General features: G+C 39.8%; 1 protein-coding gene across 1 annotated transcript in view; it reads left to right on the plus strand.

The window, feature by feature from the left end:
- Shroom4 (shroom family member 4) overlaps positions 1–21,059 on the plus strand; it is a 212,137-nt gene that overhangs the window by 146,139 nt on the left and 44,939 nt on the right. The window contains 1 exon segment of the mRNA XM_047538070.1: positions 20,500–20,634. Within this exon segment, the coding sequence (XP_047394026.1) occupies positions 20,500–20,634 (135 nt within the window).

The following is a 21,059-nucleotide window of genomic DNA, read 5'->3' on the forward strand; positions in this document are numbered from 1 at the left end:
TTCTATTTTGTTGGTGTATTGATTTTTAAAGTACCTTCTAATTATGTTTTGTATTTCAATGGTGACTGCCATGGTATTTCCTTTTTCATCACAAATTCTAGTAATTTGAGTTTTCTCTCTCCTCTTTGTTTCTCAAAGAACCAACTTTTTGTTTTGTAAATTTTTTGAATTGTTTCTTTTGTTTCAATTTCATTGATTTCAACTCTGATTTTAATTATGTCCTGTATTCTACTACTTTTGGTGTTGTTCTGTTCTTCTTTTTCTAGGGTTTTGAGATGTAATGTTAGGTCATTTAGTTGTCAACATTTTATTCTTTTCTTGAATGCACTCCATGCAATGAATTTTCCTCTTAGTACTGCTTTCATAGTGTCCCAGAGATTTTGATATGTTGTATTGTTATTCTCATTTACCTCTAAGAATTTTTTTTATCTCCTTCCAGATGTTTTCTGTTATCCATGCTTCACTCAATAGCATATTATTTAGTCTCCAGGTGTTGGAGTAACTTCTGTTTTTTTCTTGTCATTGATTTCTAATTTCATTCCATTATGATCTGATAGAACACAAGGTAGTATCTCTACTTTTTTACATTTACTAAGGGCTGCTTTGTGGCATAACATATGGTCTATTATAGAGAAGATCCATGTGCTGCTGAGAAGAAAGTGTATTTGCTGGTTGATGGATGGAATATTCTATATATGTCCGTTAAGCCTAAGTTATTGATTGTGTTATTGAGTTCAGTGGTTTCTTTTTTTAGTTTTTCTTTGGAAAATCTATCCAGTGGTGACAGTGGCATGGTAAAGTCACCCTGAATTACTGTGTTGTGCTCTACTTGATTCCTGAAATTGAGAATGATTTGTTTGACATACAATGGATGTGCCATTGTTTGGGGCATAAATATTTATGATCATTATGTCTACCTGATTTATGGTTCCCTTAAGCAGTATGAAAAGCCATTTCTTATCCCTTCTGACCGACTTTGGCTTGAAGTTCACTTTATCTGATATAAGGATGGAAACCCCTGCTTTTTTGCTGAATCCATGTGCGTGGTATGTTTTTTCTCATCCTTTCTCCTTTAGTCTGTCGGTATCTCTTTCTATGAGCTGAGTCTCTTGAAGGCAGTATATTGTTGGGTCTTTCTTTTTAATCCAATGTGCCAGTCTATGTCTTTTGATTGATGAGTTTAGGTCATTAACATTTAGGGTTATTATTGAGATATGACTTGTATACCTGGTCATTTTGGCTTATTTTTGGTATTTTTTTTAAGTACTAATGTCTTTTTTATTATGGCTTAAATTACTTTGGTTTTTAACTTGACTTGGTTTCTTCTTTAATTGGTTATTCCTTTAGGATAGTTCCTCCCTTTGCTGATCTACATTGTTGTTTTTCATTTCCTCCTCATGGAACATTTTGCTGAGAATATTCTGTAGGTTATCATGAAGAATTTTATTTTTTCTTCAAATCTGAAGGTTTGTTTTGCTGCATATAAGATTTTTGGTTGCAGCCATGTTCTGTCAGAGCTTGAAATATGTTGTTCCAGGCCCTTCTAGCTTTTAGGGTCTGGGCTAAGAAATCTGCTGGTGTCTGTATTGGTTTCCCCCTATATGTAATCTTATGCTTTTCTCCCACAACCTTTAAAATTCTATCTTTATTTTGGATGTGAAACATTTTTATTACAATGTGCCTTGGTGTGGATCTGTTGTAATTTTGTACATTTGGTGTTCTGTAAACCTCTTGCAGTTGATTTTCCACTTCATTCTTCAGGTTTGGGAAGTTTTCTGATATAATTTCATTGAATAGGGTGTTCATTCCTTTGGTTTTTATCTCTGTGCCTTCCTCAATCCTGATAATTCTTAAATTTGGTCTTTTCATGATATCCCATAGTTCTTGGAGATTCTGTTCATGATTTCTTACCATCTTCTCTGTTTGGTCAACTTCGTTTTCAAGATTAAATATTTTGTCTTCATTGTCAGAGGTTCTGTCTTCCAAGTGATCTAGTCTGTTGGTGATGATTTCCATTGAGTTTTTTTATTTAATTTATTGTTTCCTTCATTTTAAGGATTTCTGTTTCCTTCATTTTAAGAATATCTATCTCTTTTTTGAAATGATCTTTTACTTCCTGCAGTTGCTCTTTCAACTGTTTTTTGGAGTGATCATTCATTGCCTGCAATTGCTCTCTTACCTCATCCTTTGTTTCATGAATCATTTTAATAATATATATATTCTGAACTCCTTTTCTTACATTTCTTCTACCATGCTGTCATTGGTTTCTGTTAATGTAGAATCTTGGTTTGTTTGGAACGCTTTCTTCCCTTGTTTTTTTCATGTCGTTCATGTATCTTCTGCTCTAGCAGTGGAGATTTGGGGTATTGCGGTTTCCCCCTTATAGTTTTATAGTGACCCTGCAGGGTTACAAAACCTCTTCTTTAAGGGTGAGATCAATATTAGCAGCTCCAAGTACAGACAATAAGCAGCTGCAAATCAAATAGCTCCTATGAAGGTGTTAACAATATTGTCATTATAAACATTGTCATTATAAGAAAAAGACGTCAATTATTATCTACAGTATGACAAATAGATTTGCAATGATGTCTACAGTTTCTAGTGGACAAAGGATGGGGAGGGGTATAGGATGTAACTATTAATGGGATAAGAAAAGAGTATATAGAAGTACTAGATCATAGGAAGAGTGAAAGTGAAATCAAAAGAAGTTGGTTGTTAGTATGAGAAAAGGGAGAAAGAGACTCTGATGAAACAGGTAAACAAAAGGAAAATAGAGGGAGAAAAATAAAGAAATAAAAACTTAAAATTTTTCAAAAAGGAGAAAAAATCTATACTATAACAGTCATATACTATTCAAATCTCCCAGTCTTCAGTAGCCTGATGCATGAGAGGTACCTGGCAATGAGCTTCCACTCTCCAACAGGCATCTCAGGATGGGATTGGCCCCACCTAAAGATGGCAGCTTCTGCTTCTAGGTTAATCCAAGATGGCTGCACTGGCTTCCAAACCTGTTGGCAAATGGGGAGCTGAGACATGGGGCATGGGTGCCAAGTCCATGTGGGGTGTGGTTGGTCTGCCTGGGGATTCCTAAAGGTGGGGTGTGGTTGGTTGGGCTGAGGGATCCTGCAGGTACTGTGACAATTGACTTCTACACAACAGCAGGTGACTGGTGACCTACTGACAGTCTGCGGGCAGTCTGTCGCAACCAGCAGGGAATAGATAGGAACAGTGTGGGGTTTCGGTGAGAGATCAGGTCTAGCAGAATGCTATTCATAATTGAAACTATTTGAAATTCCGCTTAAACATCTTTGGGAGTCCACTTCATCTCCCAAATATCATCTATATTTAACCTTCATCTTTATTCCAACAACCAACAATTTTCTTCACAGTCAAATCTCTTACCAGCTCATATCTACTTTCTTACTTCCTGTTTTTTCACTGTAGTCTGGCTTCTTCCCCTACCACTTCCACAAATGCTCTTTATGGTCCCAAGATGAATGAGTGTCCTCCAGATTGAAAACAGTCAAGGAGCATCTTTACTTCTTCTTTTCCATTGAGCAAAATTTCAGTGGTATAGTAGAATAGAAGGAACTGTACTGTCATTCTACTACATGCAGCCACTGGTACATAATAGAACTGCTATCAAATCACCTATCTGCACAATGACTTTCAGCAAGTTACTGATACTTGTATTGGGTATATACTGAGTATATATCACAGTATTTATTTGTTTATTTAGCTGGAGATTGATCCTAGGGTCTCCTGCATGCTCAGCAAGGTCTCAATCATTGATCTACATCCCCAGTCCCAGTTTCCTTATCTTTAAAATAGGAATAACAATATCCAATTTATCAAGTTATATGAGTAAATGAGGCAATAGAAATAGTAGTTGCTTAGTAAACATTAGTTTCTTTCTTCATTTTGGCATTTCTTTGAGGAAATTTCTTCCCTTAGATTATTAATAAGGCTTCTTTCTCCTGGTTTACCTAATACCATTTATCTTTAGCTCATTTTTCTTAATTTGTCTGTAAACCACTGGTAAACCCTAGAGCAATGGCCCTTAAACTTGAGTGTTAATGAACTCCCCTGAAAAATTTGTTAAGTATCCACAATGGCCCTCAAACTTGAGTGTTAATGAACTCCCCTGAAAAATTTGTTAAGTAACATATTACTACCCCACTCCCCAGAGTTTTTGATCCTGTAAGGGTCCAAATAATTCTCAGGTTATACAGATGCTGCTGGTCTGAGAATTGAACTCTGAGTTCAGTTCACTAACCTAGAGTTCCATCTCAGATTCTCTTTCTCACTCTATGAGCTTTTCTTGTAGAACTTCAGATACCATTGATGACTCCCAGATTTCTATATCCCAGAGACCACATGCCTGGATTCCAGATGATCATCGTCAACTGCATGTTAGACTGACTCACCAAGTTTTCTCCTAGACACATCACAGTTCAACATGCCATAGCTGATTGTAAAGTATACATGTAAGATAAGTCAGGAAAAAGGAGAACAATAAAGAGGAAAGGAACTAGTCCTGTTGAAACATATTAGAAATCTACAGTAAATAAAATACTTGGTACCACATGAATAGACTGATTAATAGACCATAATCAAGGCTAAAATTGGTCAAAACACATAATAGTACAGTCAGCCCCCTGTGTCCTCAGGTTCCACATCTGTGGATTCAAACACTGGCAGATCAAACATATTCAGGGAAAAAAAAATGTGTCTGTACTGAACATGACTAGTCGTCTTTACTTCTTGTCATGAATCTCTAAACAATATAGTATAACTATTCCCATGACATTTACATTTTATAAGTCATCTAGAGATGACTTTCAGTATCCAGGAGGATATGTATAGGTTGTATGCAAATTCTGTCATTTTATATAAGGAACTTTAACATCTGTGGATTTTGTTGTCCATGAAGGGTCCTGGAACCTAGCCCTCACAGATACTAAGGGACAAGTCTATGTGATTTTTAGTAAATACATAAATAAAATCCAAAGACAAGAAACTGGGGGAAAACTTTTTCTTCTGATATGGCAAGGGACTAGATCCCTTAATACATGAAAAGCTCTTCAGAATCACTGAGTAAAATGCCAACAAACCATTCTAAAAGAGGAGAAAGAACCTGAACGGTTTAGACCAAAATAAAATTTGCTTATAAAAATAAATTAAAGGCATTACTTTCCTATATGCATGTATGAATACACGACTAATGTAACTCCACATCATGCACAACCAGAAGAATGGGAAGTTATGATCCATATGTGTATAATATGTCAAAATACATTCTACTGTCATGTATAACTAATAAGAACAAATGAAAAAAAATGAAAGGATGCTCCACAACACTCAATTAAAAACATAGAGATTAATTTAAGGAACAAAATACAACTTTCACCTATGAAACTGGTAAAGATCTGAACATTTAATATACATTCTTTTTGGCAAGAATATGGGGAATCATGCATTTTTATATCTCCTCATTTAAAGATTGGTACTTGGACCCAGCAGCATCTTTATCAAATGAGACCTCGTTAGAAATGCAGCTCCTCCCCAGACCTACTAAATCAGAATCTGCATCTTGATGAGATGCATTTGATTTGCATGCCCATGATAGTTTAAAAAGCACTGCTCTAATGCATTGTTGGTGCAAATTCATATTAGAATAACCTCTTTGGGTTCATTAGATTTTATCATACATTCATACACTTTTCAACACAGAGTTCCATTTGTAGAACTTTATCTAAAAGATACCATCAGATATGTTTGTGAAGAATGTAGAGTTGTTCACTGAAGCATTGTTTGTATTATCAAAACATTAGGGGACAACCTCAGTATTCATTACTTGGAGAGTAAACATTAAACTTCTAAAAAAGTCACACTCTGAAATATTAAGTAGTTATCAGAATTTTTGAAAAAGTATCTGCAGATATGAAGTTATCTCTAAAACATATTGTTAAGCACAAACAGCAAGGTTCCAGACAATATTATGATATTCTTTTCTGTGTGCCATTATTATGATTCCTATTTTAAAGATAATGTAAGTGAGGCAGAGATGTTAAATAACTGGCCCAAGGCCACATAGCTAGAAATGGTGAATTCAAGTTTAGAGAGTATGGTTATGTTCTTAATACTATGCTGTACTTATGCTTAGAATTAAACAAAAAAATGTTTCTTTGGAATATAGGGTACTCCTTTTTCATTATATATGTCTTTTTACTGTTTGATATGACTTAAAAAATAATAAATACTTAAAAATCAGTTGTTCCAAAATAGAACTAATTCTCCTCCCCACTTTTCTTCTGATGGTGTAGTTGACGGGTTGAGTCATTTACTAAGGGGATAAATCTGATAGACTCTCTGGACTCTCCTTTTCCCCTTCACATCAGTCAGATCAGGCACTGTCTTAATCTATTTTTCATTGATATGACTTAATATCACATACTGGGTAATTCATACAGAAAAGGAATTTGCTTCTTACAGTTTCTGAGGCTGGAAAGTCCAATGTCAAGGGACTGCATTGGTGAGGGCCCTTCTGCTGGTGATAATGTTCTGCAGAATCCCGAGTTGGTACAGGGTATCATGTGGCAAGACAGAGCAAACTTGCTAGCTTAGGTCTTTCTTCTTATAAAATCACTAATGCAATCAAAGGGCCCTACCTTCATCCCTTCATCTAATTCTGATTACCTCCCAATGGCCCCACCTCCTAATATGTCATTAACATAAGACTTTGGGGATTAAGTTTCAATGTAAGTTTTAGATGATATAAATATTCAGACCATAGCAGGTACCAAGATTTATTGTTTCTACATCTTAGACTAGACAATTTTCAAATCTGTCCCTTTATCCTTGAATCATGGATCACGTAGATGCCTTCATTCATTTCCTAATTCCTATAATCCCAGTAACTAGAAGGAGTGCTGAGGTAGGAGGATCACAAGTTCAAGTCCAGTCTGTGCAACCTAGTGAGATTCTATGTCAAAATTTCAAAAAAAAAAAAAAAAAGATATCTGGGGATGTAGCTCAGTGGTAAAGTACCCCTGGGTTCAGTCCTCAGTATCAGGAAAAAGAATTATGCTACTGCCATAAAGGCAAGCTGTAGATCAATGAATCATAATAGAAACTCCAGAAATAAATCCACATATTTACAATCAACTGGTTTTCAACAAAGGTATGAAGAACACACAGTGGGGAAAGGAAACTCTTTTCAATAAATGGTGCTAGGAATATTGGATAGCCACAGGCAGAAGAATGAAATTGTACTCATATTTCACACCTTATACAAAAATCAATTTAGCTTGAATTAAAGAGTAATACCTAAGATCAGAAACTAAAACAACTAGAAGAAAACCTAAGGAAAAACTTGACATTGGTCTTGGCAAAGATTTATTTATATGACCCCAAAAGTACAGGCAATAAAAGCAAAGTAAACAAAATAGACACATGAGGTCATCTCCAACTAAAAATACCACAAAGGAAACATCAACAGAGACAACATATGAAATAGGAGAAAATATTTGTAAGCTATACAAGTTAATATTCAAAATATATTAAAAAAAAACCTCAACTGAATGGCAAGTATACAAATAACCTGATTTTTAAAATTGAATTTAAGGACTGAACAGACATTTCTTAAAAGAAGACATTCAAAAGACCAGCAGATATATGGTGAAAAAAATGTTCAGTGTCACTAATCTTTATGGAAAAGCAAATCAAAACCACAATGAGATATCCCCTAACACTTGTTAGAATGGCTACTATCAAAAAGATACGATCACCAGTGCTCCTGAGAATATGGAGAAAAGGGAACCTTAGTGGCAATGTCCATTAGTATAGCCACTGTAGAAAGCAGTATGGAGGTTCTGCAAAAAAAATATAATTTAGGGCTGGGGATATAGCCCAGTGACAGAGTGCTTGCCTACCATGTGCCAGGCTATGGATTCAATTCCCAGTACCAAAAAAAAAAAAAAAAGAAAAAAATAGAATTTAAACTCAGCAATCTCCACTTTGGGGAATGTATCCAAAGTATAAGAAGAGATACCTACATTTTTATGTTTATTTCAGCTTTATGCACAATAACCAGATATGGAGTTGACCTAAGTTGTTCATCGATGGAGGAATGAATAAAGACAAGGAGGTATATATGCACAATGAAATACTTTTAAGCCTTTAAAAAGAAGAAAATTCTTTCATGTGTTTCTACATGGATGGAATTGAAGAACATTTTGCTAAGTGAAATAAGCCAAGCACACAAAGGTATATACCACATAGTCTCACTTATACCTGGAATCTAAAAAAGTTAAACTCATAGAAACAGAATAAAACTGTGGTACCAGAAGGTGGGGATGGGCCAGGAAATTAGGAAGTAGTAGTCAAAGTGTATAAAACTTCAGTCATGCTGAATGACTAATTTCTTGAGATCTGACATCCAGTGTGGTGCATATAGTCAATATTAGTGTATTGTATCCTTGCACATTGCTAACGACAGTAACCTTAAATATTCTCATCACACAAAAAAAATAGTAGCTATGTGGGATTGTTTTAGTCAGCTTTTTTGTCTTTTTGACCATAAGTCTTGACAAGAACAATCTTAGAGGAGGAAAAGTTTATTTGTCACTCATAGTTTCAGTGCTTTCAGTCCATAGATGGCTGACTCTTGTTGCTCTGGGCCTGAGCTGAGGAAGAGCATCTCAGTGGAAAGGTATGGAGTAGGAAAGCAGCTTACCATGGCTACCAGGAAGAAGAAAGAGAGCTCTCACTCACCAGGGACAAAATATAAACCCCAAAGTTATGCCCCTGGAAACCACCTCTTCCAGCTACTCCCTACCTGCCTATAATCACCACTTGGTTAATCTATTCAAGTGGCTTCATGTACTGATTAGTTAAGGCTCTCATGACCCAATCATTTCACCTCTATACTTTCTTGCATTGTCTCACACATGAGCTTTTGGGGGATATCTCATATCTAAACTATAACAGAGGTAATGGATATGTTAATTAGCCCAATTTTAGCATTTTTTGATATATACATATATCAAGCCATAATGTACATCATAAATAAATGCAATTTTTATTTATTAGCTAAACTTTAATAAAGCTGTGAAAAGAAACAAACAAAACTAAGGACATAAAAACTTGATCAACTAGAGGTTTGTGAATGTAAATGCCTCAGCCTGGGAAATTTTGTAGAAGTTCATGCAAAATACTCTGGAACCAGTTGAGAGTCTTTATGAGGGTAGACCTCAACAGGAGAAGCACATATATGTCAGCTGCTTACCAGCCCAAATACTTCTCCCTGATAAAGGCATCTGTGACCCAGGAATTCCCTTCTTGGTTCTAGAAACTTCTTTTCCAAAGGGAAATCCATGCCCACCCCTGAGAGATCCCATGTACCATTCAAGAAATTGTCCTCTATTATATGCATAGTACTGGCAGTTGAAGGGAGGTTCCCAGCCTACCTTAATAGGCCAGACCCCACCAATGTCAAAAACTCTGCCAGTATTTTGAAGAAGCCATCTGTCTGTTCTAAAATACATGATAGAATAATGGTTATGAAACTCGAGAGTATCAGAATCATATAAAGAACCTTTTAAAACTCACATCTCTAGCTGGGCATGGTGGTGCATTCCTGTAATCCCATTTACTTGGGTGGTTGAGGCAGGAGATTACAAGTTCAAGGCCAGTCTCAGAAACTTAGTGAGTTCCTAAGCAACTTAGCAAGACCCTATCTCAAAATGAAAACAAAAAAGGAGCTGGGGATGTAGAACGGTGGTTAAGTGCTCCTGGCTTTAGTCCCTAATAGGAAAAAAAAAGACTACATGAAATACTGCTTTGCATTCTGTTACTCTATATTCTGAAACATGCAATGCCTATCTCTTACCTATGGGATTATATAAAGCCAGTGCTTCAACCTGATACTCAAGGCCCCCATGTTCTTAAGTCTTTCTACTTGTACTTCCTATGTGCCTTGTAGAAAGGATATGTTCTTCCTTTGGCATATTCCTGCCTTTCCCATTTTTGTTCATGTAAACCTGGCAGAATCTCTCTCCCAGTCTTCTCCAGTTGAAATTGTACTAAGTCTTCCAACATTAGCTCATAGATTCGGTGAAGCCTTCCTTGATTCAGCTATCTATGCACTCTCCTTTGAACTCTCCATTGGTTAGCATTTCCTTTCTGGTACTTCTGACATTGTTTCCTGTTTAGTGGTTATCTAGGTCTTCTTCTTCCTCCTCTCTTATGCTATAAATTCCTTGAGAACAGAGATGATAACTTCTTCACATTGATGTGTTCTTGCATACCTTTCCAAGCACATTAAATGTAGGTAGAAGCTCCATAAATGATTGGAAAAAGAATGGCAATGACTGCCAACTTCCCTTTTTTTTAAGAGCTACTAATGACTCAGTTTCGGGAATGAATACTGTGCTAAGAAGGTACAGATGCCAGATGACCCCAGTGTCATAGTTTATTCTTTTTTCCTCACTCTTCACATTCAACCCACTAATAAACACTGCTAGCTCTACCTCTTCAAATTATCCCTACCATTTCTAAACCTCTTTTCCCTATGCTGACTTCTACCTCTGTAAAACAAACTACCATTCTCTCTCACCTATATGAACCTTTTAAACTGGTTGCCTGCTTTCTAATCTTGTCCCTCCCCACCCCTGCCAAATCCATCAGCCAAATGAGATCTTTACAATACATAGATCAGGTTAGCCCCATTTAATAACCTCTAATGGCTTCCTAGTTCCTTGAGAATACAATTCAATTTGCTTACCTTGGGTGGTCTTGGAAAACTCCACGATCTGTCTAGGTACCTCCCCAATCTCATCTCTCCTAATGTCTATCTTGCTTGTGGCTATCCAGCTCTGCTAAGTGTTGGCCTGTCCTCGTTATCATATTTGCTCAAAGCAGAGTGAGTACATTCTATTGTTTCCATTAGGGTCCTAGCCATTGTTGACTATTGCTCTAGAGCTCCATCATGTCTTTAGTAACAGAGATGACTCAGGAGTGGCCAGAAGTAGTGCTAAGGACTTTGAACCATGACTCTGGGGACACCTTTGTGGATTCCATCAAATGTTCTATGTCTAATACTGGGTGTGAGCTGAAGAAAACAATGGGCTTAAAGCAGGAAGAAAGGAAAGTTTGTATTATTCCTTGCTGCCTCCTTCCCAAGGGATGCTATAAACATTACTGGTAGTAACCAAGCTGGAGGACAAACAGCCTCCACCTTATTTATCACTTTTGGGTGTTGGTTTAGGAAATTGGACATCATGACAAAAGCTTTAAGGCCATCTGTTAAGTCAGATGGTGCTCTGTGTACTTGATGCTTTTATTCCATTATGCTCCTCTGAAGTTTTTTTCAGCTTTCTCATGTCTTACTGTTAGCTTTTTTTAAGTATAGATGTTTTTTAATTGTAGATGGACACATACCTTTATTTAATTTATTTATTTTTATGTGGTGCTGAGGATTGAACCCAGTGCCTCACACATGTTAGGCAAGCACTCTACCACTGAGTCATATCCCCAGCCCTACTGTTAGTTTTTGGAGGGGGGCAAAGAGGGACGGGTAGGAAGATCCCCTATCATTATTCAGAGATTTTATGTGATGCCCTTCCTTTTAGAAGCTGAAAAAACTTGCAATATTCATGTCTTTGCTTTTAGGGCCATTGACAAGAAACAGTCAATGGTGGGTATATTTCTCAGTCCATACATAGAAAATCTTATGGTTAAACCACTACTTCTGCTTTCATGTGCCCACCCTCCTCTGCCATATGTCAAAATTGCGCCAGGTACAGTGGAACATGCCTTATAATCCCAGCAACTTGGGAGGCTGAGGCAGCAGGAATTGCAAGTTTGAAGCCAACCTGAGCAACACAAAGACCCTGTATCAAAATTTTACTAAAAGGACTGGGGATGTAGCTCACTGGTAAAGCATCATTGGGTTCAATAACCAGTACAAAAAATGACAACAACAAACACCCTACTAATTAATCCCTAGACCACAGTATAAATAAATTACAAGTACTGTGTTTCTAAACTACTAATCATTTTTCTAGCTCTAATAATTTGCAAAGCTCTCCTAAGCCATCTGTATGGTTACTTCTTTCCAACCTTCTTTGGAAAGAGAAGTCTTCTTAGGCTGAGGCAGGGGGCTTGCAAGTTCAAGGCCAGGCTCAGCAACTTAGTGTCAAATCAAAACAAAATAAATGAAAACAAAAAAGCACTGGGGATGTGGCTCAGTGTTAAAATGCCCTTGGGTTCAATTTCCAGTACTGAAAGAATGAAAGAAAGAAAGAAAAATAAGGAAAGGAAGGAAAGAATGAAGATTGATTCCCATTTATAAATGGAGTAACAGAAACAGTGTGAAATGTAATGACCCCAGTCAGATGAAGTAATTGCTCCTTTCTGGAAAAGTCAAAAAGCACCCCCCTGGCATGCACACTACGACATTCAGAGGGACTTTATTTCTACCACAAGATTCACTACTTTTCTCCTCTGGGTTTCTTTAGAGCCAGAGATGGATTCTGAGGTGGAAGGTTTTGGTGAGGATCCAGCAGATTTACATGGAAGAGCTTGACCTGGCTGTTCAGAGGGAAGGGGACGGGGGATGGGAAGGTAGAACTAAGTACCAAAAGCCCTCTCTTCAGAATGTTCAGAATGTATTCATCTCTTGATGACCCAGATTATAGCTTTTCCAGAATGATACTAGCCATTGTCCTGAAAGTTCTCTTTAAAATCTTTTTCTCCCCCACTCTCACTCTCTCTCTCTCTCTCTCTCTCTCACACACACACACACACACACACACACACAATTTACCCCTTGGTTTTGTCTATAGTAAGGAAGGGTCTCTGAATCACCAGGCTACAAGGTCTTTCAGCCAACAGTGAAGTGGGGGTGGGCCTTCAGAGCTCTGTGTTCCTCCATGGTGACCAAGCAGCTTTTCCCCTCCTCTGTCGGATAAACAAGCCATGCATTGTTCTGTCCCCTCCGCCTGTCTGCAGGCTTCCCTTCCTGCCAGGCAGGCCAGAATGAGCTTAGGCTCCTTCATGTGGGGCAGGTGGAATGTGCTCTTTGGGGGGAGGCTGGAAGAGCCACAGAAAGTAAACAGAGCTAATCAAGGACACTCTTTTGTGCTTCTCCTTATCCAAACACTTTCAAAAGAGGAAAAGAGCCCACACTCCATCATGGCCCAGACTTCTTGCTAAGCACTGCCCCAAGTAACAGGGGTCACATTTTCTTCTTGCCCTGGGTTGTGCAGAGCCCTAGTTTCTCTTTCCCAAGTGTCTCTTGAGAGTTCTACTGAGAGCCAGGTTCAGAGACAAGTGGTACCATCAGAGGATATCAGGGTGATAACCAACGAGGGCAGCTGGAGATCAATTCTTTCCAGAATTGCTCACCTTCCTCCCCTAACCTCTCATAGTAGTTGTACAACTACTTCTGGGAGCCAACTTATGGTTGATGTATCACTCCTGCTTTCACATGTCTACCTTCCTTTCTCCACATGCCATGTTCTTATCCTTTGAGTGCTTGGGAAACAGAGGCAGTTATCTTTACCTTATCCCCAGCATAGGAGGTTATACTTGGTCATGTTATTGGAAACTCAGTTCTGCTAAGTGGCAGCATATTCCTTTTCCCCCCATGCCATCCTCCAACCTCTTCTCCAAATCCCAAACTGGCCAAACTTCTGCTTAAGATCCCTTCCCTTGCACAAGGATTTCTTGAGTATATTCTGTCTATGCCCACCTGCCTATCACCTCATCTGAAGATTACCCCAACCTCCCATACTCCCACTCTGCCATCCCAGGAACTTCCATATAAATCTGCTTGATCCTCATTTATACCTTTCACCTCAGGAACTTCTCTGTTAGTTCCATCAACATGCTTGTATTTCCAGGCATTATTTCCTCAACCTCACTTTGCCACTGACAGGGTCAGACTGCTGCCATACTTGTTGCACTTTATTTTGTTAGGAAGTGGGACTCAGCAAGCCTCTTCAGGCACGTACTTGCATGAACCAGGTTACTGAATGGATGGAGGAAGGCCCTTGGCAATAAGAAGATTAGGGAAGGATGGGCACCCAAGCCTGACTTCTGACATAAGAAGAGACCGTTCATCCTGGTGATTCTTAGGGTCAGGGCTTATTACCTACTATGTTGCCACTTAAAATGTGGTTATTGTAGGAGCAGCAGCAGCACCCTGGAGCTCATTAGAAAGTCAGGGCCTGAAGCCCAGCACAGTGGTGCATGCCTGTAATCCCAGTAATTTAGGAAGTCGAGGCAGGAGGATTACAAATTTGAGACCAGTCTCAGCAACTTAGTGAGATCCTATCTCAAAATAAAAAATAGAAAGGGCTGGGAATGTAGCTTAGTGGTAGAATACCCTGGATCAATCCCTAACAGAGAAAGAGAGAAAGTAAGACCCTACAAAAGCAGAAAAGAGGGGTTGGGGTTAAAAAATCAGTGTTGAATCAGAATCTGCATTGTAACAAGACACCCAAGTGAGCCACTTGCCCATGAATGTTTGACAAGTTCCTTCTCCTGAGTAGTCCTTTCTTTTCCATGTCTGGATTGAAGATATCAATTTTCTTACTAATAACAGTATCTTGCCCAATGTTATTTTTGGTGGAGGATAGTATTAATAACAGATACCACTTACTGAGTGCCTGTCACATGCCAGGTGTATTTTACACATGAGAAAATTGAGGTTCTGGGTCCTATCCAGGACCAAACAACTAGTGAGTAGTAGAGATGAGGCTCTAAGCCAGATCCATATGCCCCTACAAACCCTCAAAATTTTCTCCAAACAGTACTCCTATATAGTTGGTAAAAGTCAACCTAGACTTACCTATCAAGTCCTTAGGGGAAATGGGAAAGGGGCCTCCAGACGCAATTTCCCTAGAGAGGAAAGGGCCTAGCATACTTTTTGTCCTGAGGGAGTTTGCGTAAGCCTGCTCAGGGGCCAGAAATTACTGGAATTGGGGTCAGAGGCCAAGGGAAATGGGAGTAGGATCAGGAGTATTATGAAGGGAAAACCCTAACTCTAAATTCCCAAGAGTAATTAAATTCTGATACCTGAGCCTGGATTAAAGGGTACGATAAACACATGTAAGGCCACTTTGAGTTCTAGCTAGTATATTGGTCAGTGAGAACATAATTTGGAGCCCCAGGCTGGGGTCCAGGACTACTGCATCATAGTATGCTGTAGCTGAAAGGGTCATTTGTGATGATTGAGTTCAATGTTTTATTTTTCAGAGAGGAAACAGAAGCCCAGAGAAGGGGAGTAAGTTGCCAGAGGTCAGAGTAAATTTATGTCAGGTTCACGAATGCTGACCCCAAATGCTACTATTTCAGCATTGCTAATGGGCACCTTTTCTGGACCTGGAGTCTCTGGTGTGAAATTTAACTTTTTTCAGGTCTGCTCAGACAGAAATGCAGGTCCTGTAAATAAGACCCAAAATGATCATAAGACTTTATATCTCAGCAGGACCTTCACGTTGGAAAGGTTTTAAGTCACTTGCCCCCAGCTTTAGACAATCAGCTGTAGTGCCATTTCTCTGGACCTGGAGGCTGCTCAGCTTGGTTGATCTGAGCTTTCGTTTTCTGGGACCCTGAGGACCTGCAGAGATGGCTGGGTGGGGTCAACTCAGTCCAGGAAGCTCAGGAATTCTTTTAAGTGTATGTGTCTGGGGTATTTTTCTCTCTCATTTACGTGTATTTTTAAAATTCTTTTTAGACACCCGCTTTATCTTTCCCAAACATCATTTCCTTGCTCCTTTCCTGAGTTCTAGCAGTGGCTGGGGGCCCAGCTTCCTTATTGGCCTCTGAGCTATGGAGGGGGTGGGCCAGCGCTCAGAGGAGGTGGGAGTTGGGAACAGGGGGGCTGTTTATGCTGTTGGAACTGCCTTTCATCCTTCCCTTTGCCACCAGGGTGCTGGCTAGTTCCTGGAGCAGTGTCTTCACTCCTATCTAGCTCTTCACACTGCCTTTCTTTCCCTAAGGCTGTGGTCACTTTCAGGCCCAACTAGGCTGATGGCCACACCTTGCCTTCAGTGCTACTCCTTCCTGTTCTTAAAACTAGGACCTGACTGTGTCTGAGCCCCTTGGACCACACTCAGGACTTTGGGCTGATGGCCACTAATTCCAGGAGGTCTTAACTGGAGGGCAGATGGGTACCAGTTAAGGAAGGACGCCGGCTGCAGGGTTTGTCGAGGAGAGTCTGAGCTAGCTGGATACCTCATTCTCTCCTAAACCATCTCTCCATTCTGGGCAACTTCATGGTAGGTACGGCCAGTAGCCATGGCTGCCACGGCCACCACCCCTCTTCCCTCCTTCTTTCTTTCTTTAATGCCCTTTTCTTTTTGCCTCCTTAAAGAAAGGTATTTTGGTGTAATGAATGATCAAGTGTATGTTCAATGCTAGTGCCTGAGCTAGGCTTAGGAGAAAGAGTAAGCACCAGGGTCATTGCCCCCACATTTAGTTCTGGGCTATGTGGTTTGTGGTTGGAATTATCTTACCTCTCTGCTTATTTCTCATCATCACCACTTCCCCACTGCCAAGGAGGGGTGGTTTCAAGTCTCGGACTACTGAGACCTTCCTTTTCCAACTGCTTCTTGAGGGAATAGTGTTGGGTCTACAAACTTTCTGAGTCAGACCCTTTGGGGAGGAGGGTTTGTGTGGTATCTTAGAAGAATCTGGAGGATCTGAGTCTGGATCCCAACTCAGCTGATTACAAGCTATGTTCTCTTCACAAATCACTTAAATTTTATGCATCTCTGTTTCTTCATCTGTAAAGTGGGGTGATAATAGTTCTTACCATATAAGGCTAGAATGAAGAATAAACCAGCTAATGTCTGCAAAGTTCTTCATGCCTGGTACATTGCGAATCTTCAATAAATGGTCCCTGTTAGTTTTTTTTGTTTATAAACTATTTATGTCAGGTACAATGATGACTGATTTCACACCCTGGACTGCAGTTAATCCAGACCATAACTCATAAGAACGAGATGGTCACCTTCTCAATTTTAGGGGTAAATAATCTGTCACTGAAATGGTTGAGGATATGACTTAGAGGTAAAGTGTTTCCCAGCATCCCCTCCCTCAAAAAGAAGAATCTGCACCTTAGAGAAATGCCTTGCCCAATGTCACATAGCTAGGATTTATATTTAAATATAAATATAAATTTAAATAAATATAAATATAAATATAAATATATATTTAAATATTTAAATATAAATCCTAGCTATGTGACATTGGGCAAGGACTGATTCCAAGCCTAGGACTATTAAGGAATAATAATAAGCCTAATATAAGACCTGATAGAAATTTTTCCTTCCTCTTCCAAACTATGATTAGAAGGCTCCAATTCTCCCTGTTGGAATTTTCTTCCTCCAAGCCGTTCATTTTCTCCTTATATCCCCAGAGCCCTTACTACTCCTACTCCTCAAGAAATCCTGGAATTTCTTTTGTAAGCTACCTTTCAAAGTGTGGCAAGGGAGTGTTATAGCAAAAACTTAGTAGATGTTTAAATTCAAGTACCCTTAGTGGGGGTTCAGTACAGCTACCAAACAGGACACTGTTGAGATACCAAACAGGACAAGTTTGAGCTAATAACCATTATTATAATGCCTAGTAGTTACTGGACATTTGCTATGGACCAGGCTGTTTCCCAGATGCCTGGAGAATACTCTCTCTAATTCATACAATCACTATCCAGGTAAGAACTATTGTTCCCTTTCTTAGATCAGAAAACTAAAGCTCAGATGATTCAAGTGATTCATACAGAATCTCACATCTCAAATTCTAAAGTTAGGATTTGAATCTAGATCCTTCTTACTTGTTTTTGTCTCATTGCCTACTAGCTAGATTACTTAGGACAAGTTCTCAGGAAGAGATGGCACTTGAGCAGTACCTTGAAGAACAGGTAGAGTTTAGGTTAACAAAAGGGAGGGGATATTTTGGGCAGGGGAACAGTCATAGTGATAACTATTATTGGTTGAAGGGCTGGCCAGACCCAGTTCTAAGCACCTGACACACATTTTCTTACTTGGTCTTTGAATAATTCCAGTGGGTAGATACTCATATTTCCATTTTACTGCCAAGTAAACAAGGACTGAGAAGTGAAGTCATTTGTTTAATGCATAAGAAGCTAATCAGTTGGAATTCAAATCAAGGTGGTCCAACTCCAGAATCTGTAATAGGTTCTACTAGAAAATCAACAGCAAAGGCACAGAGTCAGAAAGGGAGAAAGCAGGATGCATGGTATGATTGTAGCAGACATGAAAGATTGAACTGGGTGAGTAAAATAGCTTATAGAAGCATTTGAAAAACTAGTCCAGTTTAAATCTAAGGCAGGACAGTGTAAGCAATATGGAACCAGTGAAGATTCTTGAGAAGAAGAGTGCCCCTGATTCAATTGGTGTTTAGTGTGGCACAATCTAAAAGCAGTGCCTGGAGGTGGAACAAGAAGAGACTGACTAGCAAGCCGATGCAGTGGTTTGAACACAAAATCTTAAGGGCCTGAACTAGAACAGGATGTGGTGTTGGTAGATTCTGGAAGGAGTGGTGCAATTCTGTATAAGGGTCACAGTGAGAATGGAGAGGGAGAGAGGGAGAAGGAAGGGGAGGATAAAGGGAGAGAGAGAATATTAGAGATATATCAAAAAATAAGACACAGTAGAACTCAGTGTGCGGGTGGACAGTTAGGTAGAAGGTGGTAGCAAGGCTGAATATCCATGCATTCTGGACTCAGAAGAATTTCAGGAATCCAGGACGTGGAAAAAGGGCCCTAAATGGGACAGGTGCCCTGTTCATTACAGCCTCAGTGTCTAGAAGCATAGACCATAGATGCACATGGTACACAGACCTCGTAGTATACAGACCACTACTGGGAGATGCTTGAGAAATTGTTGTTGACCACCTGACTATGGGGATAGTCAGGGTCACTGCTGCTGACCAGTGGCTCTCATCTTTGACAACCAACTTTCTCTGCCCTTTCTCCTATACCTCCTTATCTGTGTCTGGCCTGTTGGCATTCAATTCATGTGCCCCCAACAAGCCCATGCTCCCAGGACTACCTCTCTAGGCCTTAGCCTTAGACCACGGGGATCTTCTGTTTTTCTGCTGGTGGGAGGGGCATTTCCAGCCAAGATGGAATCCTCCACTGCCCCTGGGAAGTAGAAAGCTGTTTTATCCCACTATATAACAAAGTTGGTGAAAACAGGAACCTTTATCTTATTTAATTCAGTACCTTCAGTGGCTTGTATGGAGCCTGGCACAGTAAATGTGAATACATTAGTAAATGAGGAATGAATACCTTATCAAATAATCTATCATCTCTATCTCTCTGACATCTATTTATTTAACATCTGGTTATCTTTTCAGTATTCTCTCTACTATGTATTTCTTTATAATCTTTTTTGAGTTTTCTCCCTGTCATTTGGTTTTCCCATCTCCTTCTTACCTGAAGTATCTTCTTGACCCTTGCTATCATTCACTCCTGTGGTCAGGCTGTCTCTTTCTCTCTCAGCATTAACCACGCCCCATATATTTTCTTCCTCACTTTCAAGAATGGCATCTATTCATGTGGAGTATGCCAGGAGACAGGGACAGGTCCTGAATAAACCAGTCAGTGCGAGATTTATGGCGGTAGCCTGCAGCACTCCAGGCTGTATTTGGGGCCTTCGCCTCAGACCCGTTTCCCTTTATTCACTCCTGACTGCTGGGCAGCCAGTCTCCTCTGTCAGCCTAGGGCTGTGCAATTCACTACTTTGTTCTTTATCCCCTGGCAGGAGTTGGGATTCCCCACCACCACTTTCCCTGCAAATTTAAGTGTCTCAGCTCCATGCCTATCTTATCATTCAGTCTCTCAGTGCCTTTACCTTGCTTTATTTCTATTAGCTCTGCATCTCTCACATATCTGTAAGCTCTCAATGACAAAGACAGTGTTTGGTTCATATCCGTACCCTTAGGCTACACATAGATGCCACACAATAACTAAACATGCAACAAGGGCTTACTGAATGAATGAGTTAAAAATTGGAGAATTCACAGCCCAGTATTGACCCACTCAAACATCTTAGTCACCTGACTCTTCCTTTCTGAGAGAAAAATGAGAAGATTGGCCAGATTGATGCTTTCCCTCAAAAAGAAGTGAAGGTTGGCTCACTGTTCATTGCTCAGAGGTTCTCATTTATTCCACAAATATTTATTGAGCATCTACTATGTGTCCAGCATGATCAAACATACTTAGGATATTCCTATGAAGAAAACAGCCCCATGAAGCTGCTGTCTTGTTTCTCCATGGGTCACCCAATGGATAAAGGAGATTTCAGTACTGGGAGCTGAGGTGGGCCACTCAGATTCCCACACCAGTTCCTTGCAAGATGTTCTACCTCATTGAAGGGAAAGAGGGGGTGGGGCGGAAGCTGCCTGGGAAGTGATTTCAGCCCTGGTTCCCTTAGCCAACTTCCTGTCCCTTTCTCACTGCAGGAGAAACGCCCCTGTCAGTAGGCCGCACTCATGGCATGTGGCCAAGCTGCTGGAGGGATGCCCTGAAGTGGCCACCACCATGCATTTCCCTTCTGAAGCCTTCAGCTTGTCCTGGCATTCTGGTTGCAGCACAAGGTGAGTCAAGAGCCCTCCCCTCAAGGTGAACTGGAGTGTGGACAGTCTGACCACTCCTGTTCCTTTCCTCTGTTCCCTCTTGGATGTTTTAGAACCAAGAGCGGTATAATGGAAAATGGCATGGGAGTCCAGAGTACCTGGCTTCTTTCCCCAGTATTCTGCTAAGTCTCTGTGACTTTGAGCTATTCCTTTCCTTCTGGACAGTGTTTCTTTAAAATATCCCATTTGGCTTGGGAGATACCACACTGTCTTGCTTCTCATCCTACTCACTAGCTGCTCTTTCTCAGTCTCTTTCCCTGATTCCTTCCATCCCCCTGTTCTCTTAATGTAGAAGGACCCCAAAGTTCTGTTCTGGTGGTCTTCTCTATCTATGATGACTCATTGGTGATTTCACCCAGTGCATCAGCTGACCACAGGGCCAAAGC

Source organism: Sciurus carolinensis, unplaced genomic scaffold, assembly GCF_902686445.1.
Source record: "Sciurus carolinensis unplaced genomic scaffold, mSciCar1.2, whole genome shotgun sequence".
NCBI classification, from domain to species: Eukaryota; Metazoa; Chordata; class Mammalia; order Rodentia; family Sciuridae; genus Sciurus; species Sciurus carolinensis.